The following is a 27,964-nucleotide window of genomic DNA, read 5'->3' on the forward strand; positions in this document are numbered from 1 at the left end:
CAAACTCACAGTGGAGCTGGATTGTGGAGGGGGGACGGTAAGGGAAAAAGAGAAATCATCCCGGATAAATAATTTTAGCTTAAGGCTGAGCCCAGAGCTCTGACCCCTGTGTGGGCTGGGATTGGTGTTCACGCTTTTGAGTTAAGTCTGGGCCGGCAGGTCTGGATTGCTCTGATGTAGCCCAAGCATCCGGGAGTGGGCATCAACGGCCTCCATCACCTCTGCCACGATGTGTGCCAGGATTTCGGTGCTGGTGTTCAGGAACTGGAGGGCACACACAGCAAATGGCTGGGAAGAAAAACACTCAAGCTGGTGACAGGAGCCCATGAGTATGACCCCCAGCCCTGCCCTCATATTCGCAGAAGAGCTCCCAGCCACTCAGTGCTCAGCACTTCTTCCCAGCTGCCTCACTGTCGTTTGGAGGTTTCCTGCCTGAAACCATCCTTGCTAGGCATAGGTACAGCTAATATGGGCTGGGAGGGGCAGAAGAGAAGTTCCTGCTGTGGGACAGGAACTACACCCCGGTGTTCTCCTCTGCAAGGTTTTGCTGCTGAGAAACCTGGTCTAGATGAATTGAGCAGACGCTGCTGGAGCAACAAGCGGGATACCTTCCTGCAGACCAGCCGCAATCAATATTGTCATTAGCAGCTCTGCTGGTGGCGGGGACAGTACCCATGTACAATGCATGGGATGCTCTGAGCTGCCCAAAAGCAACGGGATAGGAATTCACCAGAGAAGCTAAGAAAACGTCAGTCACTCAAGCGTAAAACAGGGCAAAACCAAGCAGAAAGCAGAGCTGAGAAAAGGCTTATGCTTTGTTTAGTGTGCATCAGGTGGGTGGGAGAAAGATGCATGCCAGATAGCAGTATGTTTGCAGGAGCCTTGATGGTGGGAGACATGGGTATGTTGTTCTCCTCAGCCTGGCACTGGGACTGGAACACACTGCCCATCAGAGTAAGGAAGATGTTGACTAGCTGGAGGAAGTCCAGAGAAGTACAAGTGATGCGGTCTGGTAACCATAGCTTATTAGGAAATGCTAAAGAAATGGGGTTTGTTTAGTCTAGAAAGGAGATGATGTGAAAACAATTCAGCATCAGGCTAACTTTAATTATAAAATGGATGGTAATCCGTTGTACTGTAAGGTCAGGGGAGAAGGGCTGAGAATAGAAACACCAAGGTCACCACAGAGAAGTGGCTGGGCGTTACTAACGCCTCCTATCAGCTGCAGCAGCACCAGAGGCATGTCCCTGGGGAGAGCTGGTGTCTCTTCTGGACAAATTTGGACAAGCATCTGCCAGCAGTGCTCCCCTAGAGCACATCCACGTGCCGAGAAAAGAGTGATGAGTCCACCCATCCACCCTCATTTCTCAGCAGCCCCAGAGCTGCTGGGTGGGCATGGGGATGCTCTCTGCCTGCGGCCTGGCTGGGGTAGACCGTTAGAAGCCCCATGAGTGGCACTGAGGAGAGGATGCTGTGCTCTCATTTCCGTCTCAGCTGTATCTTTCATCTTGCTGTTTTACATCACCCTCACTTCCTCTGCTCTGCCAGCATCTGCCTGCTCAACCCATGCCACTGCTGCCTATGTCTTCTGCTTAACTGCACCTGCACCCACAGCCCTATCTATCTGAGCTAGCATCTCCTTGGTGCCTGCAGGAAATGAGCTACAGGTGGGCGACATGCACAGATTTCAAAACATGTAATAAACAGAGGTTGGAAGGCTCTAGCGGGCAACTGACAGCATCCAAACGTGGTTTATGGTGCCTGTCTGTGAACACAGGTAACTCAGAGGGAACGTGTTTTCATGAGCTCTTCGAGGAGTTCCACGCTGTCCTGGCTTTCCTGCCACTGCAACCCAAAGCCTGCTCTGGAGTCACTGAACCACGTGTGGTGGTGCTGCCATTTGCTTCTCCTACAGCCCAGCAACCAGGCAGCTGTGACCCTTCACATCCATGGGATGCAGTGGGAGAGTTCCAGTTATGACCCAGGCCATCTCTTCTCCAGGTCTTCACAAAGCACTGCTGGTTTTCTCTGCCTGGACACCTTTTTCAAAGGATCAGCCATAGCTCACCATAGGGCCACCAAAACCACACCATCTGAAAGGCCAACAGTTGTGGGTTTTTTTTTGCCCCTCACCTGTTCCAGCATTGCCAGGAAGAAGGCTGAAATCAGCCTTGGAGTGAATTTTAGCAGTGAAAAGACACTGGCAGGCATGTCTTTACTCTGGGCAATCCCACCTGTGTTTACCAAGCTGGCTTTTCCCTGCAGTGAGGGTACCTACCTGCATAGCCAGCAAGGAGATGTAACCCAGTAAAGCTGTGATTTTCCATTTATACCATTTCACATCTGAAACAAATTCCAGTGGGCTTTTTTTTGTTCTTGCTGTTGTTGCTGTTTTCTTCTGAGGACTAGAAACAAACAACGTTTTTAAAATATCAAGCCATTATTTAAATAATCAGCGGCTGGGAGTACAGTGACACTGATTTAAAGGGATTAAGCTCCAACCTTAAAGCTCAGCGGGGCTTCATTTTTCTGATTGATTCTTCTACAGACAGTGGTGGGGGGGATCCACCCTGGCTTTGCCCCTTTATAAAGTTTGGGTCCAGAATCACCAACAGCTGGGGATGGTTGCTCGGGGGCATGTTGTCCCTCCTGTAAATAAAGCAGGATGCTCTCTGTGGACAGTGGGGTTGGTGTCAAGGATCAGCTTTTCCATGTGCGGGAGCTGTGAGTGAAGGATATGGGGCTAAAGAATTATTTGCACCGAGTCAGTCTCGGAGCAGACCTGGGAGCTACTGCTTGTGCTTTAAGAATACAGGAGATATATATATATGTATATATGTAAAATAGCAGTAGGGTTCTAAAATGATGCTGGCTTTTCCACCCACCTCCTGCCCTTTCTCTTCCCCTGGCAGCTCCCCTGACCACCTCCATCCCTTGCACCACCCTCACAGAATTCCCACTCCTGTCCCAGAGGACATATTCAGTAATCACATCAGCTCCAAAGGATGTTAAGGGAAAACTGAAAAGCTTTCTAATAATGAATAAACCTAGGGGGATTACGTGCCCTGACCCATCTAGAAATGATACGTGAGCAGACTGAAAATGCAAACTAATACATTAAAGAGAAAAACCGGGAGAGGATTTATCAGCCCAGCTCCGTGTCCTGCTCTTGGCTGTGCCTGGCAGAGATGTTTCAGACCGAGGTGGAAGAAACCCCATGAAACATCCCTATGGTTTGTGTTAGCCCTGCTCTGGGAGGATCCCCCTTAACCCTGGCTCGTGGTGATGCCCAGCACGCCCCACAGCAACGTGGCTTCTGTCTCTCATCACGTCAATTAGTACCTAACCTTATGTGGGGACGGAGAGCCTCCTTAAAGGGCTTTCCCATTAAAAGCCACGTGTTTTTATGATTATAGCAATTCCCCCATCAACTCCCTCCTTACATTTTTTTCTCTTGCCCCTCCTGTCTCACCCTCCCAAGTGTAAAAACCCCTTTGTGCCTTTCACGACCAGCTTTGGGCAGACACTAATCCTGTCTGTCTGTCCCTAGGGGAAGTGGCCAGCACCAAAATTAGAGCCCAGCTCTATTCCCTGAGGGTATTTTTGCATAGATCTTCTGTGGTTTCTCATCCCCACGCCCAAGACAACCAGCTCAGAGCGCTGAGCCAGCATTTCCTCATCTGCCCAGCGCAGCCCCGGGGTCTTGCTGTATTTTTCCAATTCAGAACTCACCAAAGTGCATGAAAATCTCAAGCTACACCCTCTCACACGCACCGCTTTTCACTGCTCAGCGTTTCAATTAACCTGTCGGCAGGCTTTTCATTAGCATGCCTTCGTTAAGTCCCCGTGCAGCCTCCCTGGCCTGGGCCAGCAGAAATTACTCTCTGCTCTCTGTAAAAATTTTCCACTTGACTGTTTGCCCTTTCCCCCGCATCGTTAACAAAAGATTTCATCCTAAAATGGACTCTCAGGGATGTCCTATTATTATATTATTTATACGTTGAGAATGAACTCTTGATTCCATTTCTTCTTTTCTCCATCTTAATAAGCTTTTAATACACTGCGGAAGCCAGGCAATCCCCCTTTGGCAATTGAGTTTTCTTAAAAGCCTCTTTGATGGCCTTTATCAAAAAGCACTCAGGAAAACGTATTAACTGTTCTCCATTATCCACTATTTTGCTGACTTATCTTAAGACGAATATTTTTTCCCCCGTATATTAGGAGCATGCAGACAGTTTTTAACTCAGCCTTTAATTATTCTTTCAATTTGCTTGCTGCGTACCGTGGCAGTTCCAGTTCCTGAATGGACCCTTGCAAACACGTTCAGTTGAACCCTGTGTTTGCTGGAAAAAGAAAGGTGTTAATTAAGACTAGTTGCAAATACACCAAAAATACAGGAAGTAGCACTGAAAAAAAAGCCTTTTTTTTTCTGACACGTGAAAATGTGTTTCCTTCTGCAGCTTTAAATGAAATACTGTCTTTCTCTTTTCAAACAATATATCAAGATTAAGTGTAATTTTAACCTGATTCCCACATTGCATTAATGTGTTTCTAGGGAAAATTTCTTTCCAATGGCAACCAGCTCAAGCTAGAGAGTGAGAGATGTCTTTTTTTCAGTCTGCTCTTCTTCTGCGATGAGACCAAATGAATTAATACACCATTTGGGGCTTTCCCATAGACGTTGCCCTCCTTCTCAACAAGCCCCAGAATGTCCTGTTTTACCCTCCTACAGCTTTTTAGGGATAAAACCATTGGCTGTCCTCCAGGGCCCTCTTGTAAGAAGGGGTTTTAGGGATAATGTACCAAGGGGTCCCAAGGGGACCGGGTTGGAGGGATGTCCACCTGCTCAGAGACCTCCCTCATCCCAGGGATGACAGGCAGTAGCCCATTGCCTTGTCCCTGCTCCTATAGGATGCTTTTGACGAACATCTTTACTTATGGCCAGTTCTGGCTAGTGCAAGGGCATCTCTTCAAATGAAATAGTAAGACGGGGTTGAGCTGGTGGTCCTGGTTAAGGTGGGGTCTCATCTTAATCACTACTGCAAAATCATATGAAGTGCTCTAGAGGGATGCATCAAATTACCTATCAGAGGCATTTCAAGACAAATCACATAAAACCAGGCTGGGATCACAGTGCACATCCAAGGGAAATTTACTGGACGTGATTTTTCATGTGGTGGGTGCTCTTTCTCTTTCCTTGTACCCCTCCAAGGGATGTGCTTTTTTGAAGGGAAGTCACCAAAATTGTCATAATGAAGCAGAGACCCAGACCCATATATTTTCCTTCCCTCTAGGTCCTGTCGTGCGAGGCCAACTCTCCAGGCAGCTCTCCAGGCACTTCAGCCTCCCAGGTAAAGGCACCCCAAGGGATGCTCCAGGGCAAGGCTGGGTGGTGAAGATGTTCAGGACTGGCTGAGCAAGGAGGGGTCTTGGAGGCTTGAGGAGCTCAGATTCAGTACTGTCTTTGTGCTGCTCCTGATTCCCAGTTGACTCAATGCTTGATGGCCATTGGCCCTTTGTATTGTTGGATAAACTGGTTTTGAGACCAAAAGTGGAGCCAAGTCAACTCATTTCAATAAGGACTTTGAAATCTTCCCAAATACTGGGCTTTAATCTCTCTGAAGGCTGACCAGAACAAGGATGGCTGGAGGGGATGCAGAAGGGACATGTAACCATCTCTCATATGTTTAGTATAAGAGTAGGGACATTCAGTAAGACGTTCTTGTGAGCATCTGTGTACACAGAGATGCAAGCCAACAGGACAAGCTGAAAGACACTGTATCTCCCTTGAAAGCACAGACGCTCCATTGCATTGCTTTGCTCAGCTCATACTTGACTCCTGACACTACACAGGGAAATGTTATTCCACACATTCCTTGGCTTTGGGAAAAGGCTGTAGGCCAGAAGCAGTCATTATCCAAAGGATTTATGCTCCTAAAAGGAAATGGAAAGGTGAAAATTTCAGAAATAACATGGAAGAGAGGCTTCCCAGGGCTGGATCAGACTCTGGCAGATTTTCCAATGAATTATGTCTTGGTCTCAAACTCTCGTTGAGTAGGAAAAGGCACAGAGAGTGAAAAAAGGGTGAAGTAGGCAGAGGACTTTGCAGGTTCAAGACTTCATCTCAGTTTTGGGGTGAAGTGGTTTCTGTCCTCTGAAAGTTTATTCACCCCTCTATGATTCACGTTTGGAAGGAGATAACGATGCTCCTGCTGTCCACTCTGGCTGGAGGTGCACTTGAACAGATGAGCATGGCATAAGGGATGAGGTGCTCAGCTGGAACCAAGGGTCTGCATACTGCGTTTCTGTGTACTGGGATAGGAATTAGCTCACATAATTACAGAGCTGCAGTGATTTTGGTGGACCTCAGCTCCCCAAACTGACATTAGAAGAGAAGGGAAAAACAGGCAATCTGGTGGAAAACTCCAAGAAAAAGTGGCACACCAGGAGTAAGTTGCTGTTTTGGCTGACACATCTGGGTCAGGCTGGACAGAGGTTCTGCAAAATAGGAAAAGAACTTCTGGATGGAGGAAAAAGAGAAGAAGCCATTTTTCCCTTTCTTGTTGCCCAGAAGCTGAGACTCTTCTTGGATGATAGAAACACAGATCTGTGCTACATGGCCAAGGCATCTGCCAGAGCTGGTGACCCAGATCCTCATCTGCTGCTCTGTATGAACTCTTCCCTTTGGGATTGAGCAGAATATTTGATTTGGCTTGAAGAAACGACTTCTGCTGTTATTTCTCCCAATATATTAAGGGTTGCAATCGATTCCCACCTTTTCCTTTCACCTTCCTGCCTCTGATGTCCCCACTTTGGTCAGCACATTGAGCAGTCTCCCAGTCTTGGCTGGGATCTCCCTGTGAGACCGTTAGTGTGTGGAATTTCTTCTTGGCAAAAGTAACAAGAGAGGAAGTGAGCACTGTGTGGAAATCGCCTGTGGGTCTGCTTTCTGAAAGGTGACTCCTGGACATGATGCAGAAAAGAAAGAAAGACAGCTGGAGCCATTTTTGTGCTGGACACACTGCCAGGGAACAGCACGTTCAAATGTACAGTCCTTCTGGAAAGCACTTTCCCAATCTTTCCTCATTGCTTCCTTATAAGTGATGCCTTCATGCTCTTGAGGGGAACCTTCCACTGTGCACACAGAGTCCATGACTGAGATAGTTTTCCATAAAATGGAAGCAAGAAGCATTTGGGTGGGGAGATGTCTTCTATACAAAAGGTCAAACAGCTGGATTTTGGCAGAAAATAGGAAGTAACAAGGCCAGACGAACTGAGCTTTCCTTAGAGATAGCAAGCAGCCTAGGTAGGTGGAAAACCTGAGCCAGGACAGTGCAGTGCTTTCTGCTACCTTCTCACTGCTGAAGTGAAATTTTCAGGTCTCACAGCTGAGGCTGTGCTTTGATGAGGGCTGGGACATGAAGTTTTAGCTCAGGAGAGGTGTTCTTAATGGACCTGAGGCTTAAAGGACCAACAGGCACAGGTGATCCTGTTGTGGTGGCCTCATTCCTTACCAGTACCAGTGAAAGCAGGGGGACTTCTGTTTTCTCTGCTGGAGTCGTTTGGCTCCTTGTGGAAGGAGATTGGCAGGGAACCAGCAAAAAAATGCGTATTTCTTTAATAAGCGCATCCTCATGAATCAGTCCTGGCAGGGTGTACAAGGCAGGCTCTGGGTTTCCTCAAACTCTGGCTGACTCCAGGGCAGAATTCATTTCCTAGCGTTTCTCCTCATCCCCTCTCCTGTCTTACTTTACCCATTGCCAAAGAAGGCTTTAACCCAGGGCCAGCACCAAGAGCTCCAGCCACTTGTTGTGTCCTGAGCATGAGAGGCAGAAAGCAGCACATGAATTACGATGACTTAAACTACTGTGGTATGGCTTCAGAACCACCACTTCCAATCAAGCCATAAACTGCCTGTGATATACAGCCCGTCTATATGTTGTGTGTACAGCACTGATTAAAGAGTGAGCTGAGCTAACTGGTGTTGAAGTCATTGCTATTAACATATGAAATCCCTCCTATGCCTGGAGCACTCTGCAGTGCAATGTCTCCCAGGGCACTGAGTTGTATGTCATCATTGTGAGGTTGGGTTTTTCTTCCGTCGGGAGATCTGAGATCAGACCTGACTGCTTCCACCTCTCTGTGTGTTTGCTGCTCTGTTCACTGGCTGAAATCCTGGATGCTGCAGATAGGGCAGCTCTCTCCATAGAAGTTCCTCATCCAGGCTGACACAAGGGGTTTCAGTGGGGTGCCATGAAGGACACAAAGGAGGATTCCAGGAACGCAGGACAGAAGGTTCGGTGGAGTCCTTACTGACCCCCTGCAACAACAACAACAACAAAATACTACATATATATTTGTGAAGAAGACATGAATTTTGCTACCTCACCTTTGCCTCCAGGCAATAAAGAAAAATTAGAAAGATGTACTCAGGTGTGCAAAGCCTCTGCACAGAAAAGCACTCACCCTCCGTTGGCCGGCACACTGCCGCTTCTCCTCCTCCCTCCAATCCTATTAGTATTAGAGAAGGATAGAGCTATAACAGGAAAAGCCACCTCTTAGCAGCACTGCTGACAGCTTGCCTTTTAAATCTTTAATAAGAGCTGGCTTGCACAGCTGCTGTCATCTGCTGCATGACAGCACAGAGAACCACAACTCTACGGCATGCTCTGCCTGCTGCTGGGTCCTGGGGTCAACGAAAGCACACCGAGGAGCCTCAGCCTTGCAGGTCTGACCCCATCAGAAACTCTTTCCTCTCTACCCATGTGCCAGAACCTGAATTCAAGACTGTGTTCCCTTGTCTCACATGCTCATGGAATAGCAGATGCTCTTCCCCATGTCCTACGCTCCTGTAACCCGGGGAAGAGGGGACAAGTCTACCAGCAAAGGACGTGATCCACCATGACGGCTCAGGGGCTGAGTTCTGCCCTCAACCCACGCAGCATCCAGAAGTGTTTGCGAGGCCCCGTGGCACTGAGTTCAGCTCAGGCTTCCTCCTCCACATCTTGACTTCGGACGGCAGACCGTTCGTGGAATGAAAAGGATGCAAAAATAGCTACTCTGGGACATTACTTAGAACCGTTTATAGACCTGCTGACACGTGGTGACCACAAAAACTTTACCAGAGTCTCTGGGTGAAGAATATTGCCACAGGGAGTAGAAGGCCGTGTTTACAGCTCAGGAAAGAGTTGGTAACTGTAATTAAGGAGTGACGAAGGGCATGGAGCTTGCCGGGATTCTGCTGCCCTCTCCTGGATGCAGCATCTTATTTTGCCCCATGGGCATGAGTTGTTTGTGGATAGGTTGTCTGCAAAGCCTATTTCTCCAGCATCCACATAGAGTAAAAAGGGGACCTGTGTGGATGAGGGTGTGTGGTGGGCCATACACACGTGTGTCCCACTCTGACCTCACACCTTCAGTGCATATCACAGCCTCTGGATGTGTACACAAGCAGCTTCAAATTTGCCAATCCCAAATGATTTGGGTGGGGATTTCTAGAAGATGTGCCCCCACAGGGATATGCTGCAGAGACACAGCCACTGTCGTGAGCAGAGCAGGATCAGCCCATGGAAATGACACAGTCTGGACTTACTGCACCACAGGTTAGTGGGATGATCCGGTTCTGAGACCTGGTCATGGAGAGGATGGGCTATCACCATCAGGAGGGACCTAGGAGGCATTGAAGAGGATACTGCCCAAACCCCTCCTCACCATGGGCACACAGTGGGGTTCTCTGGGAGGTCATTCAGTCCCTGATGATGGTCAGCTGTGGAGTGTGGCCACCGCTACCTTCCTTGCTCACTGTGCACCATTCACTTTATTTTCTTGGTCTTGATTTTTTTAGGTAGCTCTTGGCTCAGCCTGCCTGTTCCCCAGCCTTCAGAAACAGAGCAGAGCCCTAAAAAACACATGTCTTCTTCTGAGCCCATCCTGGACCTCAAGACAGACACAACAGAGGCACCTCCAGGTGAGAAACATGCTGTTTGATGTGCTGGGTGCCCGCAGTCACAAACAGAGCCACGCATTGGCCACCCTGATGGACCTGCACTAAGCAGCAGACACTGAATAGAGATATGTATTCCTACTAGTCCCATGTATAGTTTCTCCTTCCTCCTGCTATATCCCATTCCTCCACTTCACACACCCTATTCTCTCCCAGCTCTTTTTATACCCATATCAAGCTGCCACGGAGTACAGGAAGCCCCACTGGCTTACAGTTGACTTGGCAGGGACACCAACCTGGAGCTAGTGATGGGCAGCTTGCTCTCAGTGAGTTCCATGGACATTTCTGGAAGGAATGTCTCCTCTGGAGGAGCTATGGTTAGGGCTGCACTGCTAATGAAGCCTCTTCCCATCAGTAGGCAAAGGTGGGATGTTCGTTTGAGGGTCACTGTATGTAGGCTTCATGGGTTTCTTCATGCCATGTTTTCAACCACTGTGAATCTGGGGTACTCTGGTTTAGTCCCTTTGACCATGAAGCTTAGCTTTGTCACCAGAAGGGGTCTTCTGGGCCAAACAGTGTGAGATCTCCACTCAGAAACACCAATCTGAGCCTATGTAATCCCACATCCCAGACATACCTGTACTGCTGTGTGCTTACTATGTCATAAGTCAATACTGCTACAAGTTATAAGCCATGTCCGTACGCTTTCCCTTGCTCAAAATACTTCCCATGTCAAGCTATTTCCAGGAAGAAGTTTCCCAATGCACACGCCATGGCAGAGATCAGATGGAAAGGCTGAATCATATCTCCTGGGTTGTAAGCATTCAGGCAATTCCAAAACCAGGATGGCTCATCCAAAACCAGTGATCCCTCATCTCCCAGTCATACGTGAGTGCCCCTGACCTCCTGAGAAACTGCAAAGCCATCCCTGTTGTCTGCTGACACTGCAGAAAGCAGCAGTATCCACTCGGTGGAAGCTCCCAACAGCAGACATGGAGATGCAGGTCCCAGCATGAGGGCCTCCTGCTTTGCCAGATTCTCCCATCTTTCTTTTGCTCATTTATAGAGCACCCAGTGAAGCAGATTCCCAGCTAGTAGGCATTCACTTCTAGCTGTAAAAGACTTAATTTTCAATTGTTGGTATTTTATAGCCATTTTATAGACGTTCCCCAGGCCAGTCCATGCCCTTGGAAAAATCTCCTGGCCCCTTCCAGCTTCAAAATCCCTCCACAGGGAGAGCAGCTCCTCACGGTGGGGCAGCACCTCTTGCAGAGCATTTACCATGTGCGATACTGGTGACTAATTCCTACCAAGGAACTGGAAGGCCTTACCTGCAGAGATCAGCTTGGCAAGAAGTGCCCAGTGAAGGCTGCTTTTGCTTCATGCAGCACTGAAGCATCTTCCCCAGACCAGATGTTTGCTGGTGTGAATCAGCACGGACCCACTGGCTGCAGCTGCAGCAGCTTGCAACATCTGCCACTGGAATTTGACCTCTCGTGTCTGAATTCATTCTGCTTTGCCAAAACAAAACATGCTGCAAGTCGTGTCCCTGCCATGAAGCTGCGGTCACTGACTCAAAAAGTACAGTGAAACACAGCAATCCTGCGAAGTTTCTGTCTGACAGAACTGCAGGCCATCAGGTAGGGGTTCTCCACAGCTGGCTGGCGTGCTCAGGAGGCATCTCACAGCTCCTCCAGAAGACTGCATGTAGACATTGTTCTCAGAAAAGACTTTCCCTGCAGTTGGGGCATCTCTCAGCATCAGCACCAGCAGGTCCCGCCGACCAGCTTTGCCCCTTGGAGAGCCAAACCTTCCCTCCAGGAGGAGTTGCTCATCCTGCAGGCAGCCCTCAGAAGCACATGTGAAATCCCCGAGTCCTGCACCCACCCAACCTCCTCCTGATGGCAAAGGCCAACCTGAGTGACAAAGGAAAATCTGGATTATTGTTTCAAGGCTGCAGGGTTGGATCTGTCAAGAGATCCACACTGGGTAGCTTGGGTTTTCCTCTTGCCGCAGTGTTGCAGCTGCAGGAACTAACCATAACAGTAACAGCAGAAGCAACTCAAAGCAGTATATGTATATTGCCCCATGGGGGATAGGAGGGGCTTTGTCTTTCAGCTGGGAAGTTTAAAGCCAAAAGCTGTTTGTCCGTCCTGGTCCTACTGGGGTTACCATAGCAGTTAATCCACGCACAGTGTCACCAGAGCTGCAGATTAAGTGCAGCCTCCCTGGCACAACAGGGCTAATTGTGGCTTTTGGGAATGCAGAGGCTACTGCTGTGGGCAGATGGGGTCAGAGCCATTTATTTACACAGAGCCTTGTCCTTCTTGGATGAAATAAGGGGGATTAGAGACAGACAGGAGTGTAGACATCAGTTTTCAGGCTCAGCTTGATTTTTCAATAATCACTTTGGGCAGAGGCGAGACCTGAGATTCATGGAATGGGATAAGGAGCTGGCGGAGCAGCAGCTATTCTGCATCCAGCATGAGTAGGCTGCAGATACACCCATCACCATCAGATTTCATGAGAAATATTTAGGGGGGGGGGGGGAACTTTGGTTGAAGCAAATGGTTCAGGTCCATGCCCACCTCCTTCAGGCACACACGGGGATGCAACCTGAGTGAACTCCTCCAGCTCATTTTGAAACTGTCTTCCATCTCCTTGTCACAACAGGCTACATCAAAGAGGCTAGGAAGGAGCTGAATGAGCTTGTGCAGAAAGTGGGACATAATTTTTTGACCCCAAGCAGTGTGGTGGTGGTGTTTTTCATTTAAAATCTGGAAGGAAAGAACTGACGAAATACAATCACTGAGCAAAAGCGATCAGAAATGCACAGAGCTCTGTTTTTGCCCCTGGGGAGGGCTTCCCTCCAAAGCCCATCTCTCTGCCTGGCTGTCTGGTAGGGGCTCAGAGAGTGTTTTTGTTTGGGACAAAAGAAGAGAAGTTCCTCTTTTTCTGTGACTCGTGGGTGTCTGCAGAAAGTAGTGGAAGAGGAAGAGCCATGTTTGAGGCCAATTTGGTCTGAGCTGGAAATCCCCCATTGGCACAGGGAAGCAATATAGGAATGAACTGCTTTTCACTCCTCAACACACAGATCCCTCCTAAAAGCCCAGCAGCATCCCTCTGGCATCGGCCACTGGCCTTTTCTAGAAAGGAAATTAAGAATGCTTCATCCAGAGCCACAGGGCTATGCTGGACCTTTGGGCTCAGCTCTCTTCTGGGGCTGGAGGCAATGACACAGAGCAAAGCAAATAACGTGAGCTTGGGACCTGGCACGTGGCGAGTTCATCTCCTTGTCAAGCGCTCAGAAAACAGTGCTATCCACAAAAGCAACAAGGAGCTGGGACAGCGTGTTCTTCCTCTGCGACGTATGAGCTTGCCACGTGCAGGAGCCCATTAATTGCACTCAGCAGGATTTCCAGCAGCACCATGGGGCTGCCTTGGAAGTGTCACTTCCTCACTCTAATTGATGCTCCACAGCAGACCAAAGTGTCACGCAGGAAGAGAAGTCTGAGAAAATTAAAACAGGATGATAAAATCTGTCAACGTAACAGATCCTTTCGCCCAGCTGAGTGTGAGGAGCACTCAGGAGGAGTGGTGAGGTGTGCTGGGGTCATCTCAGGAGCTGTACCCACATATTGCCAGACACCGGGGTCCGTATTGCTATAGACAAGAAATGCAATGTGAGGGAAGTTTAGCCCAGGGGAAAATGAAATTATTTGTCCAGAGCTATAGAATCATATAAAGGCTTAAGTTGGAAGGGACCTTAAAGCCCATCCAGTCCCAAACCCCTGCATGGGCTGGTTGCCACCCACTAGGTCAGTCTGCATAGGATCCCATCCAACCTGGCCTTGAGCAATTCCAGGGATGGGACATTCAAAACTTAGAGATGATCAGTGGCAAAGCAATATCCTGGGAGATTGGACTACCTCAGTGTTAGGTTATACACAGGTCAGATTCCAGCCAAAGAGGTCCCCATGCTCCTGAAATCACTAGCACACTAAACTCTTAGCTGGGGTCAGGAGGACTGATGCCACGGCTTAGGCACAGATTCATGGGTCCGAATGCCTTGTACCAGTCACAGAACAACTGCTGGTGACCAGTGCAGAATTGTGGGTGGGATGAACATCTGTTCCTTGTCGTCTGCCTCTTGTTGGATCCTGCAAATTCCAGCACGGATCTGACTTTCCTTGGAGAGCCCCTGCAGATCTGCATGGCCCTTGGCTCCCCTCTAGCCCTTTGCAGTTTGGGAGCACGTGCTGATGCAGGTGGATGCTTGGGCTGCGCTACTTGGCCACAATGCTCAGCCAGGAGGAAGCTCACGTTTCAGCATTGTGTGGGGAGAAAAGAAAATCCTGCTGAGACCTGCACTTCTCAGTGTGTGCAGGACCATTTGTGCAGATGTTAGCGTGAGAACATACCAGAGCAGGCTATGGCGTTTGAGATAAAACAAAGCTAAGTAAATTGCTTATGGGCAGTTAATGAGTATTTCCAAAGAGCACCCATTAGGAGTCACCAGTCCGTTTATGCAAAGTGCCTCAGCCACCTAGAAATGGCCCAAACTACCTTACTATGCCTAAACTAACAGAATTACGCTGCTGGTACGTGCAGAAGGTCGTGACTGAGCTGTGTACTGATGCAGGGAGAGAAATTGCAATGCCAGGTTTGCTATGGTCATTGGATGGCCTAGGAGCTAAGATGCTGGAGAATGGAAGAGACGTGAGTTCAGCCTGCAGCTAAGCTATAGGCTCCTTGTATGAATTCGGGTGCATCAGCTTATGCTCCTCTTGCCTCGTTTCCCCATTTCACAAAGGCAGTAGTGAGGCTTGCAGATAAGGTGATTAAAGCAGTCTAAGAATGTAGAGACTTCATTCCATCACTCAAAGAATTTGGGGCTAAGATACATCCCTGTAACTTCCTGGTGAGATGTGACAAAGAAAATCCAGCCTTCAAGGCTGCTCTTCAGTGAGGGATGACATTTCAGCTTTCCACCTCTGGTAAATGTTGTGCCAGAGCTGTTCAAGTAAATGTCAAAATAAAAAAAAGAAGAGGAAAAGAGAAAGGAAGAGGGGAAAAAAAATAACCCTTGTGAAAAGTTTTCAGGGAAAAATAAAGTCCGCCGTGACATTTAGTGATAGGACAAGGCAAAGTGGTTTTAAACTGAAGGAGGGGAGATTTAGATTAGATTTAAGGGGAAAATCCTTTCCTCAGAGGGCGGTGAGGCTCTGGCACTGCTGCCCAGAGAGCTGTGGGTGCCCCATCCCCGGAGGTGCCCAAGGCCACATTGGATGGGGCCCTGGGCAGCCTGAGCTGGTGGGGGGCAGCCAGCCCATGGCAGGGGTTGGGACTGGGTGATGTTTGAGGTCCCTTCCAACCCAAGATGTCCTGTGATCTTCTGTTTTTCTGTTTCCATGGGGGGGCAAAGTTTAGACTGAGGTATTTGAAATGGAAATATTTTATACTCTGCTTTATAACTCAACCTTCCCCCCCCCAAAAAAAAAACCAGCCAACAAGGTTAAGAATTTAGATGTTTTAGAGGAAAATGCCCAGTGAAGCCACATTACCCACATACTTAAATGTCTGCACTTCTGCTTTGCCCCATGGCATCACAGGCTGTGCTTCTGAGCTCTCTCAGCTCTCCTCTTTCTCCCCAGCCCGCAGTGACCCTGAGGAGCCCACACCAGACCTGGGGATGAGGCAGGACCCCGCCAGCTCCCTGTGTGGGTGTGATGCTGCAGCCTCCAGCACCAGCAGTCACAGTGAGCCCAGTCCTGCTCCATCCGCAGGTGAGAACGTCTCAGGCAAAGACCCGACGTCAGAGCAGAGGGACCCCAGCCCTGTGGACTCTGTGCCATGTCCAGAAGCCCCCGAGGAGTGCCCGGCTCGCCCCAACACCCTGGACTTGTCCAAGTCGCTGAAGAAGCTGGAGGAAGTGAAGCAGATGGGGCAGAGGCGTAACAGTGACCACACGGCGGTGAAGGAGAATGGGGTTGGGAGCAGCCCTGTGGCCGCGGCAGTGAGCGAGGAGAGGAAGGCGCTGGAGTCCGAGCTGGGGAAGTGCATCGAGGACTTCCGAAAGATCAAGATCCCTCGTGCCTTTCCCAATAAGAAACGGCAGTGGCAAAGTGAGCTGCTGAGGAAATATCAGTTGTGAGGGGCGCGGTGAGGCTCTCCGGGGGTACCCCCAGCCGTGGGGTGGTACAGGGCATCGGCACAGCTGGGGTGAGGAGTGTAGGCTGCTCCTTCAACAAGCGTTGCAAGCCTACAACTAAGGCAGCATGCTCCTTACCGTGGGATGCATGCTGTCCCGAACGGTATGAACGTAGGTGAAGGGACATAAAAAAGGGAAGGGGGACCAGGGAGAATCACCAAGGGAAAAGCTACCATCCAGCAGGAGCTCTCATCTTCGTGCAAACAAATTTTCCTGGTGTTTCAAGTAATAAAATATAGTTGATGTCAAAAAGGAATTCAAGTCTCCCCATCTCTTTGGCAAGCATGTTTAGCTCAGCTGCTCAAAGCTGTACAAGTGGTTTAGATGTTCCATTTCCTTTAAATTAATGGAAGTTCCGTATCTGACTCTCTTCTGTTCTTGGCAAAGCTTCCCCATCTGTAATATCTGCAACTGGAAAGCTGGGATTCAACAAAACCTTCTTTTCGTGAGAGGTCGTGATGTTTTGCAGATATTTTCCTGTTCTTACACAAATCCTTGAATGCTGCCCAGCCTCGCACTTGGGGCTCCAGCCAAAATTGAGTAAGTGAGAGGGGGGGTGCATCTCCTGCAGAGCCATAGTTAAAGCAATCAGAATGAAGTCCCCACCATTCTGGCCAGTTCTTGGCTGCTCCTTGTATCCAGGTGCTGTTGGATGGCTGAACCCAACCTCAAAAGGAGAATGGGAGAAGCTCAGCTACGGGGGACTCTTCCAGAGGGTGGGGACTGGATAAGTGCTTGTGGGTAAGGATCATGCAGGGGCCAGGGTGGGTGGCTTTGGGTGGGGAAATGTCACAGCCACCCATCAGGGTGCTCCTGGAGATCTCAGGAGGGCTTCATGGATGTTCTTGTGATGGAGGTGCTGGATTGGCCAAGTGGATGCACAGCTGGATCTGCTGCCCACTAACAGTACGCAGCAGATGTGGCTGTGGTAGTCAATGGCAACTTTGGCCCTAGTAATCAGAAGCAGTGAATTTCAAGATCCTGAGAGGAGCAGGGAAGACGAGCAGCAGAGCACAGACTCTGGCTGCCCTGAGGCGTCACCGGTCTCCCACAGAATCCCATTGTCAGTCTCCCCCTCTCTGGACCCCTAGAATCTCTGAGAGCCACCTCCCGTCCCAGCTGTGGTCTCCAAGCCTCCCACTGATGAAGGATAAGGGAGGAACCCCCAGCAGCAAGCACACTGCAGGGCATGCAGGGCAGCCCTCCCACCCCAACAAACCCACAGAAGAATTTCAGTGCGTTGGGTTTTTTTTTGTTTTTTTTTTGAATGAAACGAAAACAACTCAATTAAAAGCCCAATGAGTGTTTGTTGAGGTTTTGTTGGGCCGAATTGCTTGACCTTTTGGGGGATGGACATGGAGGCTGCATCCGCATTCTTCTTCCTTTTATATACAGGCACGATGAAAGTGTTTACAGGAACTTGTAGAGACAGAGAGGTGCAAGCTGCCTTGGGGAACCACCACGTGCTGGGCTTCAAAGCTTTTTGGGACCTCCAGGCTTGCGAGTGGTGAATGTGAGCTGATGGGTGAGCTTTTGGGGAGCTTTGGGGTCTTCTTCCTACGGATGGAGCATGGTTTGCCAGCCCCACACCACTGGGTCTCAGCAGAACTGCTGTGTGTCCTCAAAAGCCACACCTGGGGCATGTTTACCTCTAATTAAGTATTGGCAGGGATCATTCTCCTGGGTATTGTGCAACCAGGTAGACGAGGGCTTTCGAGTTACGTTTTACATAACCAGCTCTATTTTTAACTTAATCTCCAATTAATTAGAAAGTGGACTTTGCTGGAGCTGTAATTAGAGTTCATGTTTCCGCATTACCTTCCATCCCAAAGGTCTCAGGAAGGTGTATATATCCCACTGTGTCTGCCCCATTCACTTACACTAAAAAAAAACAGTTCACCCCCAGCATCCAAAAATACCGAGAGGTCAGCGAGCACAGGTGCACATCGTACTCATTCACAACTACAGCTGAAATACGAAACAGAATTAGAAAGCAAAAATCAGTTATGCAGGAGTGCCAGAAAATAATGAAAACACAATGTGTGTAAGGAGGCAATGTAAAGAAACAGTAAATTATTAATAGTGTCGTTGCACTGCTGGGATAAACAATTAGATCCAGCAGGCAGTTCTTCTATAGGAGGCGTCAGCAATCAAGCCATGAAAGTCCAATTTGCATTTTCTCCCCCTTAATTGTTTTGCAGTTCTCAGTTGGAAGTGTGCACTCCAAACAAAAATGGCTTGGGGCTTTTTAGGGAAAACCTGCAAGCTGTCGGGGAACTGAAGCACTACAGTGTTTCACAATGTTCACTTTGCATCTCCCTGAGTACAGCAGCTCAGGAAGGCTCAGAGAGGGAAACAGGGAGCTGTGAGGCTGTGCTGAGCTGTGGGCGTGGGGCAAGGCACCACTCAGAGGGATGCCCACCTCCCTCACGGCCCTCACGGTCCCCATTCTGCCTGGAAATAACCCAGTTCCCAAGGGGTTCCATGCAGTTCCATGCAGAGCTGCATGGCCCTCAGTGAAAAGGATGCCTGAGGAAGCAAGGAGGGTCAGAAATGTTTATACCCGCAGCACACGCAGCATCGCAGAGTGTTTGTAAGCAAAGTGACTCACTCTTGTTTCTCCTTCAGTATTTATCCCTCTTTATTCAAGATGGTTTGTCTTGAGAAATCCACTTTCATTTGTCTTCACGTCACAGGAAATGAACAGTTTCTCTGTGCTCTGCTCCAAAGGCAAGAGGACACAAGGCCTGTTTTCTACCAGATACCACAGTCCTTCATATACATGGGGGATATCAACACTGAGTTTACATCCATCAGGGGAAAAGCTCGACTTGCCCTGATCCCCGGGCGAGGGGTGTGGGAATGGAGCCCTGTTGCTGTGCAGCTGCTGGAAGCACTGAGATGCCACCATCCAGGCAGTGACCGTCCCTGCCAATGGTGGCACATCAGGACTTCTGCCAAGGGAACCAATGATGCAGCTTCTCCTCTCTATTTACTTTCCACAAATGCCTCAGCTCTGCCTGAGCAGCAGGAAGCCATTCATTACCCAGTGACAGCATTCCACAGGCATCCCTTAATTGAATGCCATTATCCCTTAATTAATTAAATACCAATTAATTACCAGGAACATTGCATGACATGTAACAAATGCCACCAGCTAGTTGAGACAGAATAATTTAAAACCTGGGAAGCATGGCCCAAATAATAATGATCAGGATTGGTCCAGCAAAGAAAACACAAGGATCTGAGCACTGAGTCCTGCCAGGTGGGTTGGGATGAGTCTGGTGATGTGGGCAGAGCCCTTCAGACGAGAATCGGGCTGTGAAACTGGGGGGTTTTGCTTTTCCACCAGGTTTCATCTGTGGGTTCATAGTTGGTCCAATGCATCCCTTTGGATGGGGTCTCCTACTACTGATGTTGATTCAATAGAACTGAATGGGCACACGGTAATGAAGTAAGTGGTCAGCAGTACCCAGTAGTAAACCTCACATTAGTTGTGTGGCATTTGTAGTTAGCAGGATTTTCATAGGGAAATGCAATATGTCTTTTTTTTTTTTCCAATATGGAGCACATGAAAAAGTCCATTTGCTTTTCATGGAGGAGAAACTATGGTTTTTAGCAGTGACCCCAAAGGGAAGCACAGAGATGGGCACAGAAGGCACGTGGGTTGTTGCTATTCTCAAGCTGCAGTCAAGGCCAGGTTCTTTGCACTGTACTGCATCAAGTACCCTCCAGCATCACTGGATTTATGGCTGGAGTCATGCCCCATGCAAGGAAACCCACCTCTTTGCTCTTTTCTTGGCTGTCAAGTCAGAGCTATTTCCAATCAGAAGCATTTCACCCAGCCACCAGCCAAGGATGCTCTCCCGAGCACTGCTCCAGGGCAGCAGTGTGCTCCCAGGCTGGGGGGAGGATCTCAGCTCACAGGCGAGGCACTTGCAGGTGACCGAGACACACGAGCAAGAATTGGGGTCATTTTAGCACAAGCCTTGGGAATGCCCTTCAGAAAGCACTGCAGTGAACCACTCGGCTTCGCAAAAGTGATGCAGAGATTTGCCAGGCTGCCTCAGTAACTCAGTTGTAAAGTAAGGCATGTGTAATGTCACATACATCGATGTAATGAATTGCCAAATTCCCCATGGAGATGGATATTGCAGGATGAGCTGCCACGGTGGCCCCTCGGCATCCCCCCAGCTCTCAGTGCCAGAGCTGCTGTGGTCTCTGTAAGGCTGAGCTTGGAGAAACTGGGGATCAATAACCACGTGCACTGTAATTCAGTCCTTGCTAAGAACTTTCCGGACGTTTTTCCCATCTCAAATATTCCAAAAAGCCACCTCAGATGCTGGCCCCACCAGTGCTGCCTGGCCCATAACCGCAGCGATGCGTTCAAAGGGGGCTGCTGTAATGTTCAGAACTTCGGGAGCTCAGAAATGCCCAATTTCACTTCAGGCACTGCAGTATCTGATCAAATAACTCACTGTGCAACCAGCAAGAAGTAAAGGAGCCTGCTTCGGTGTAACGCATAGCATGATTTAATTGATATAATGATGCTGATGCTGTACCAAAGGAACATCACTGCCTGAGTTATGTCACATAAACTCATTTTTCCTCTTCTGAAATTAAAATGATCTATGTCTCTTGTTCAAGCACAAGGAGATTAAAATGGGGATCAATTAACTTTCCAGAAACCTCAAATCAGCCAGAAAACAATCTTGTACAGGAGGAAAAGCCCAGGTTTCACCCATTGGAGAGAGACGTGGGCAGGATCCATGCACAGCGATGGATGGGCCTCATAGGCAGAGTGGGGGAGAGTGATCATCTTCTGCTCAGCTGAGACTAAATCACTCAGCTCCGGTTATACTAACACCCAGAAAACCCAATGGGACTTTGCTACACAAGGAAAACATATTACAGTCTATAACTAACCCCATCAGTTACAGTTAGCGGCAGCCCTAACACTGCAGGGAAATTAAGCTGCTCCTCTGTTTAATGCTTTTTGCCATGCTCTTTTATTAGAGACAACAGCTCAGGTCTCCTGGGACCCACCTCACCCACAGTCAATGCTTTCATCTATTTCTGATGCTGGGTTTTGTTCTAACCTGTGGGTTTTTCCTCGAGGTTGCATAGGGACCCCCCCAAATTCCCGGAGCCATGGGGGCATCTTGCAGAATGCCACAGGGAGGGAGGAAAACCAAAGCAAGTCTTTTGCCACCTCTGTTCTGCATCGCTGGAGCCAAATGCAATGTGAAATCAAACAGTTTGGGTTTGACCTTATCATTTCTTTCACTGACTTGAAGTTTTACGTTGCAATGAGGCACAGGATTAATATCCATTGGCTGGATTGTGATAGATTCTTAGTGTAATGCCTCGCTATCACACAGGTACGGCAATACAACACCCAGCCAGTTGGCAGCTTTTGCCTTTCCTGAGGTGCAGCGTCCCTCTTCCTTTCTCTCAGCTGTGCTGTGGTGCGAGATGGGCTGAAGACTGGTAGGACAAAGTGGCATGGGGGCTGCTCGCCCTCAACACCTTCAGTCCCCAACAGAAGCAGAGATGGGAGCACAGCCAGCAGCAAGGGGGGAAAGACAAGAATAAAAAGATTTTTCTGGGCCTTCTTACAGTCACATCTGCCCCTGATCGTGGCTCAGAGATATCAGATTAAACAGTCAGAGCCCAGAGAGGAGGGAGGAGGCAGTAGGGGCAGTGGGGAGGAGCACATCCCTTTAACATTTCAACAAGCAGCCCAGAGGAGACAGCCACAGTAAATACCTCCCTTGTTAGTAAGGAGTACTTAGAGGAATGCTTTTATTGCCAGGTGACATTTTGGTCTCCAGCACTACGGGTGACTGCCACTCAGCAGCGTCTTTTCCCCTTTTTGCACGGCAAATTTTACCTGGATTTTCTCCTGCAGGCGATTGGGAGCAGGTTGGGCATGCTGTGAGGGGAGCAGTCACACACTGCTGTGCACTGAGACCTCAGCTGACGGAAATTAATTTATTTTTCTTGCAACTAAATAGCTTCTGTGGCTTCACCTCAATCAATAGGTACTTCTTGGGTCAGTAGATCACAATTACCACTTTGAGGGAAGGTTCAGTTCCTATTTACGCTTTCTGCTCTCTCCCTGGGGAGAAGCTCACCTGGGAAGCGATGAGTTCATAAGGCCTCAAAATCTTCCTGAAATGCCTTAGAAAGACCTCTCCGTTACTAACATACAAACCATGTAAGCACATGTATTTTGATATTTGATCAACTAAAAGAAGAGATACCAAAACTTTTTGCAAAATGAGCTCTGAAGCTGCCTGGTAAATGCTGGAACAGAAACTCTCAGGGTCACAGCTCTGCACCAGGAGAAGCTCCACATACCGGAGCTGGGGGCTGATAGAGCTGTGGAGAAACCTTTGGGCAGCTGGGAGAAGGCAGAGAGGGTTTTCTGTAAGGGAATAGAGGTGGGTTTTCCTGCAGGAATGACCCAGTCAGAGTGAAGGCTGGTATGGGGTGACCAACACCGGGAGGGTGCAGGGGTCATGCTGGCAGGTGGGGTCACAGCATGCCTCGGATGTCAAATGGGCAGTGGGGAATGGAGCTGGGCAAGAGGGGGGCCTGGAGAACACAGGGGATGGGAACCATGCGGTGGTTGGATGTGTGACACCACCCGGGGCAGCAGAGAAAGCATCAGGCTGAAGCAGCGCCCCATCACCCAAAGGAGATCAGTAAGGACATCGTGGAACATTCAGCCCAGCTGGAAGCCTCACACGGAGGGACTCCATCCCATTAAGCTCTCTTTATCAGCTCAGCCCATAGATGCCCTTCAGCGATGTTCGCACAGAGCAGGCGAGCAGCAGAGCCATTAATCTTCGCAGCCCACACTTGGGGAGCCGTTGGCAGTGAGCACTGCAAATCTCTTTAGCGGGTGATGGGAGCTGCTGGGGGCTGTAGTGCAGGGGACAGCAAGAGGACCCACATCGCATGCTGGGGCAGCACGACCCAAGCACTGGGAAGCACAAGCATGTTTTCATAGCATTTCTTCTGACCACGGAGGAATGCTTTTGAAACCAAAAGCTCCGGAAAAGGCAGTGCTCAGGAAATGACGTGGGCACAGTGTTGTTGAACTTGTGGGTTTGCACCAATGGAGCCCTGCTGAGCACAGGGCAGGGGAAGGTCTCTGTCCCCGACCTTTCAGACGCCAACCACAACCAGGGACAAAGGAAAATGAGGCAGAGAACTCTGTGAGAAATGATTTTTTTAACCACGAGCTCCACCCCACATAAGGAGGATGTGTAAATCAGAGAAGACATCTCCTCACTGTAGCTATCAACTTGAGCAGCAGGGAAAAAATTCTAACAGAGCAGCACAGCTCATCTCAGAGCCAACATACGCAGCAGCAGAAAAACAGTAGGATCTGTAAAGCACCACGGTCAGGTCTGCCCTGGTCTCTCTCAGCTGAGGAAATCCTGGCTGTGGTGCTGGCCAGGGTCACTGCAGTGTGGTCTGATACAACAGCAAAGTGCAGGGCCACGGTTTGCAGAAGGGCTGGGGATCTCAGGGCTGTGTTTCCAGGCTGCAGGACATGTGCTGGGCTCAGGACCTGTTATTCCTTCTCCCCGTGCATTTTCACAGAGCCGCCAGCAGCTGGGAAATAGAAACCCAAATGGTCGATGCTTTGCAGCCCTGGCTCCCTAAAAAGTGTTTGAAGAAGAGAAAGGCTTTCATGCCACATTTCTTCCGTCAGTTTAATCCAGCCACTCCCAAAGATATAAATAACAACTGCATGCCCCTCCACCCCTCTGGCAGGGCCATCCTGCACAGCCACAATGAAGCCACCCCCAGCCTTGGGCTTACTCGTCCCAGCCAAACTCTGCTTTCCCCTAGAAGCCTGCTGTGAGCAGGGGTGGGATGGACAGCACCACCCTGTCCCACCCCTCCATGCTTGGAGGCTCTTGTGAAGCCCTTGGGTCCAAAACTTGCTGCCCATACCTACAGCACATGGACATGTGCTCACTTGGACATCCCTCAGCAATGGCTACAGTGAGAGCTGCAGTGGTGCTGACAAGTAATATTTGTCTTTTGGACACCAGAAATCACCTACTTTGGGCTTTCTGGAAGCATGAAAGCACCCCCAAATTAGGGTCAGGTGGCTGATGTCACATTTGGAATTGATTAGAGTGCCAAAGGATCATGAAGTGCAGAAAGGATGACAGAGAAGTGTTTGACTGGAGAATTACTTACTCTATAGGTATTTATAAAATGGAAACACTCCCTCCATACATTGAGTATGACCCACCTCTTAAACGAAGTGCCATGTCTCTGCTGAGTGGCTGCAGGGCTGAACTGAAGGAGACCTAACCGCATCCCTTGGTCTTCAGCTTGTCCTGGCCAAATCTCACAGCTGGATCTGATCCTGATGGGAGGACTGTGCTGTTGGGACTTGAGTGCTAGAGATGCCAATAGAAGGGCACCATCCTCTTCAGACACTTTGTGCTGTGCCTGACCCATTCTTTGGTGTCCTGTCCCCTGGGAAGATGTTCAACTCCCTCCGAACATGTGCAGGAAGGAATCGTAGAGTCATAGAATCACAGAATCATAGAATCATTAAGGTTGGAAAAGACCTCTAAGGCCATCTAGCCTGATCGTTGACCCATCTCCACCATGATCACTATACCATGTCCCTCTGTGCCACATCTCCACATTTCTTGAACTCCTCCAGTGACGGTGACTCCATCACTTCCCTGGGCAGCCTGTGCCACTGCCTGACCACTCTTTTGGAGAAGAAATTTTTCCTAACATCTAATCTGAACCTCCCCTGGTCCAACTTAAGACCATTACCTCTCATCCTGAAGAAAGAGAGCTATGGCTGGTCAGCGGTTCAGGCTGGTCAAAGCCTGATGGGAAGACCCTGCAAAGCAGTCATAGAGAGCATCATGATGTGCTCCCCACCAGGCTGGCACATAAACCCAAGACCTGGAGGAGACTGTGGGATATTTTAAAAGCAAGTTGGACAGATGCAGCATTAGGAATGGTTTGGGCAGGGCTGCTCTGGTCCTGGGATGAGGAGCTCAGAGTCCTTCAGCCCAGCTGTAATGTTGATTTTGGAGACCAAAGTCATGGTGTGCAGCAGACCCTGTAAGCACAGATCCCCCTCTGGGGACATACAGATAGGTAAGGGTCTGGTGGGCAGGCTGCATGAATGAGTTGGAAATGAGGCATGAGCAGAAGGACTGGAGGCACTGCCAGGATGGCTTCTTGAGGGCTCCTGGAAGAGAAGACGTGCGCGGGGGGAGGAGGGGGCCGTTCCCTCCTGCTGCTGCACGTCAAGCTGTCACCTTGCATTTCACGCTTGCAGAAGCACAAGACAAATGGCTCTCAGTGGTGGCCAAAGGCAGGTGCCAACATCCCTGAGCTGCCGGAGAAGATGGGAGGGCAGGAGTTATCCAGCATCGCTCACGCTCTGCTCCATCCTACACGGAGACTGGGCTAAGTTCCACAGCAGTACCCAAAGGATGAGGAGGCATGGGGTGGTCAGAGGTGAATACCTCTGTCACCCCGAAAGGTCTTATGGGAATGAATGGTACTTGCAGAAGCAGTCTGTAAACTCTATCTTTAATTAATAAACATTAGTAATAAGAAGGTAGCATATCTGTGCATGTTTCCCAGACTGTGAACTGCAGGAGTGCTGGGCTTCAGCCTATGCCTAGCCATGGGGCTCCTTGATGTGGACCTCAGCCTGCAGGATGAGTTCCCAGCTTTGCCTTGGACCTCCATCATCACCATGGTGTTGCCATATGACCTGGACTCTAGGTTGTGTCCATCTTGGTTGGATGCTGAGGGTATAGGTCCCACCTTGGCTTCACCTTCTTGTGAGAGCAGCCCCGATCTCGCTGCTCCTCGATGGCTGGGAGCACATAGGTGGCTGCAAATCTTCAGCTGCCTGGGGCAACCACGGCACACAGCAGTCCTCTGATGGGAGCATGAAGCAAGAAGAAGCTGCAAAGCTGCACAGAATTAAGCAGGTTTGTGCACAAGGTAATGAGGTTTTTGTCCAGAGTAGGGCAGAAAAAAAAATCCAAAAATGCAACCAGTTACACCTCCTACTTTCTCATTAACCTACCAGCTAAATCACAGCTCTTCCTCCTTGACGTGACACCTACCCATTAGGATGATGAGCCGGGTGGGAGTAGCAGCTTGCAGCTACTAGCCAAAGAAATCTATTTAGGGATTACACAAACACTGGAGTTTTTATCCACATGCTAATATGCTTTGATCTCTAGATAGCTGAAGCACTCTCTTTGTTGTAAAATAAATACGATGTCATTTGTCATATTTATCAGCCCCAGTATGGCAGGGGCCACTTCCCTGGTGAGAGGTGAGGGCTGGCTTCTTATGGACCATCACGTCTTAGCTCTCCAAGGAAGGATGTTATTAGATAGAGGAAGGATATTGAGAGGTAACTACAGGCAAAGCTTTCGTGCTACTCCCTGTTCTCCTCTCCCAGCCATTGCCGAGCAAAGGGAGGAACTAAAGACATTAAAGCTAAAGAGTCCTTGCCAAAACCCTTGAGGTCTATTCTTCATCAACTGGAGCATAACAACCAATTAATGAATATAGATAGGTTTTATGAAAAATGCATGATGAATGTACATCTCATCTTGGAAAAAGGACTCCTTAAGGCTTAGAAACACATCAATACCTTGAGGAGGGTACCCGAGTTCACCTGAATGACCTTGCAAATGTGTGGAAATGATTCTGCCCATCCAGCTCAGGATGTGAGTGCTCTGCCCCATCCGGCTGGCACAGTCACGAAGTAAAAATGCTCAGTGCTGGCTTGCGTGTAATAAACAACATGGCGGAGGGAATGACCTGGAGGAGAGCTTGCCCAAAGTTTGCAAATGGTATCAAACCACTGCAGGGGAGCAGCTGATGTTCTCAAGGGGAGAGCTGCTATTCAGAGGGCAGCAGCACAGCCACTGAACACCTCAGCCCTGAAAAATCAAGAATTAAATTCACCTGGCAAGGAGTTTCTTTGCAGCCTTTTTCATCCCTTAGAAGCTTCCTATCTTAGTCAGCTCTCAGCTTTATTATGTCATATTTGCTATACTGAAAGAAGAAAATAATAACGCAATAACCACCCCTGCCCCCTTCCCAGGAGGCAGACAGCCACCTTTGTTGTAATGCCACGTCCAGCTCAGGCTTGTGGGGATAACTGCAAGATGACAAATGTCCTCAGGGCTCCCCAGGACCATCTCTTTGGTATTACCCTTCCCATCTAAGTAGCTGTCGGGGACCTCCTGCTGGGCTTTCCTGCCCAGCTCCAGGAAAGCAGCTTGTCATCCTCAGGCTTCACCCAAGAGGCTGAGGAGTGTCAGCATGGCACTGGAAACCTCATGTTCCTGTCAGCCCCCAGTGATTAGTGTTCCCAGATTAATAGATACAGCTCTCCTTAAAACCAGATCAATAGTTCTCACTCACTTTTTTGGTCCTGTTCCCTGAAGCGGAGGCATTCAGCTATCGCTCCCGCAGATATATTGCACAAGGTGCAATTCTGCATGGAAATGAGCTTCCTGAGAAGAGCCAGCGGCTGGATAATAGCTCATGCTTCTGACCGTGCCTTATGGATGGTGGCTGCCTGGTCACAGGCAGGTATTATTTCAGGGCTGTGAATAATCTGAGCAGTAAGGAGGGCTCATGACCTGGGCTCCCCAAACAGGAACCCTGCCACCAGGGATAACAGGTCCCCTGCTGCAGCAGCGCTGAGGTAAAGCCGAGCCAATTGCTTTCCAAGCATGAGATGCTCATCTTGTGGCAGAGCTTCTTGT

At 49.2% G+C, this 27,964-nt stretch overlaps 1 protein-coding gene across 2 annotated transcripts; it reads left to right on the forward strand.

The window, feature by feature from the left end:
• The first annotated feature begins 475 nt into the window (after positions 1–475).
• On the forward strand, positions 476–16,410 carry LOC101749593 (BTB/POZ domain-containing protein KCTD16-like). Of its 2 annotated transcripts, none has more exons than XM_040699289.2 (3): positions 476–5,351; positions 9,845–9,967; positions 15,598–16,410. In XM_040699289.2, the coding sequence occupies exons 2-3, from the start codon at positions 9,910–9,912 to the stop codon at positions 16,095–16,097; spliced, it is 558 nt and encodes a 185-aa protein (XP_040555223.1). In that variant the 5' UTR covers positions 476–5,351; positions 9,845–9,909; the 3' UTR covers positions 16,098–16,410. The 2 variants fall into 2 exon arrangements, with proteins under 2 accessions (XP_040555223.1, XP_025005944.2); XM_025150176.3 differs by having other exon boundaries at positions 476–9,602; positions 15,598–16,400.
• The last annotated feature ends 11,554 nt before the right edge of the window (positions 16,411–27,964 follow it).

The sequence above is a fragment of the Gallus gallus genome, chromosome 4 (assembly GCF_016699485.2).
Source record: "Gallus gallus isolate bGalGal1 chromosome 4, bGalGal1.mat.broiler.GRCg7b, whole genome shotgun sequence".
In the NCBI taxonomy this organism is placed as follows: domain Eukaryota; kingdom Metazoa; phylum Chordata; class Aves; order Galliformes; family Phasianidae; genus Gallus; species Gallus gallus.

Bases quoted from the DNA above. Each gene is read 5' to 3' on its own strand.
- LOC101749593 (XM_025150176.3), top strand. From the start codon at position 9,221: ATGGAGCTTGCCGGGATTCTGCTGCCCTCTCCTGGATGCAGCATCTTA. The intron at 9,603-9,844 runs GTTAGTGGGATG...TGATTTTTTTAG, and splicing joins CTGGACTTACTGCACCACAG to GTAGCTCTTGGCTCAGCCTG. The intron at 9,968-15,597 runs GTGAGAAACATG...CTTTCTCCCCAG, and splicing joins CACAACAGAGGCACCTCCAG to CCCGCAGTGACCCTGAGGAG.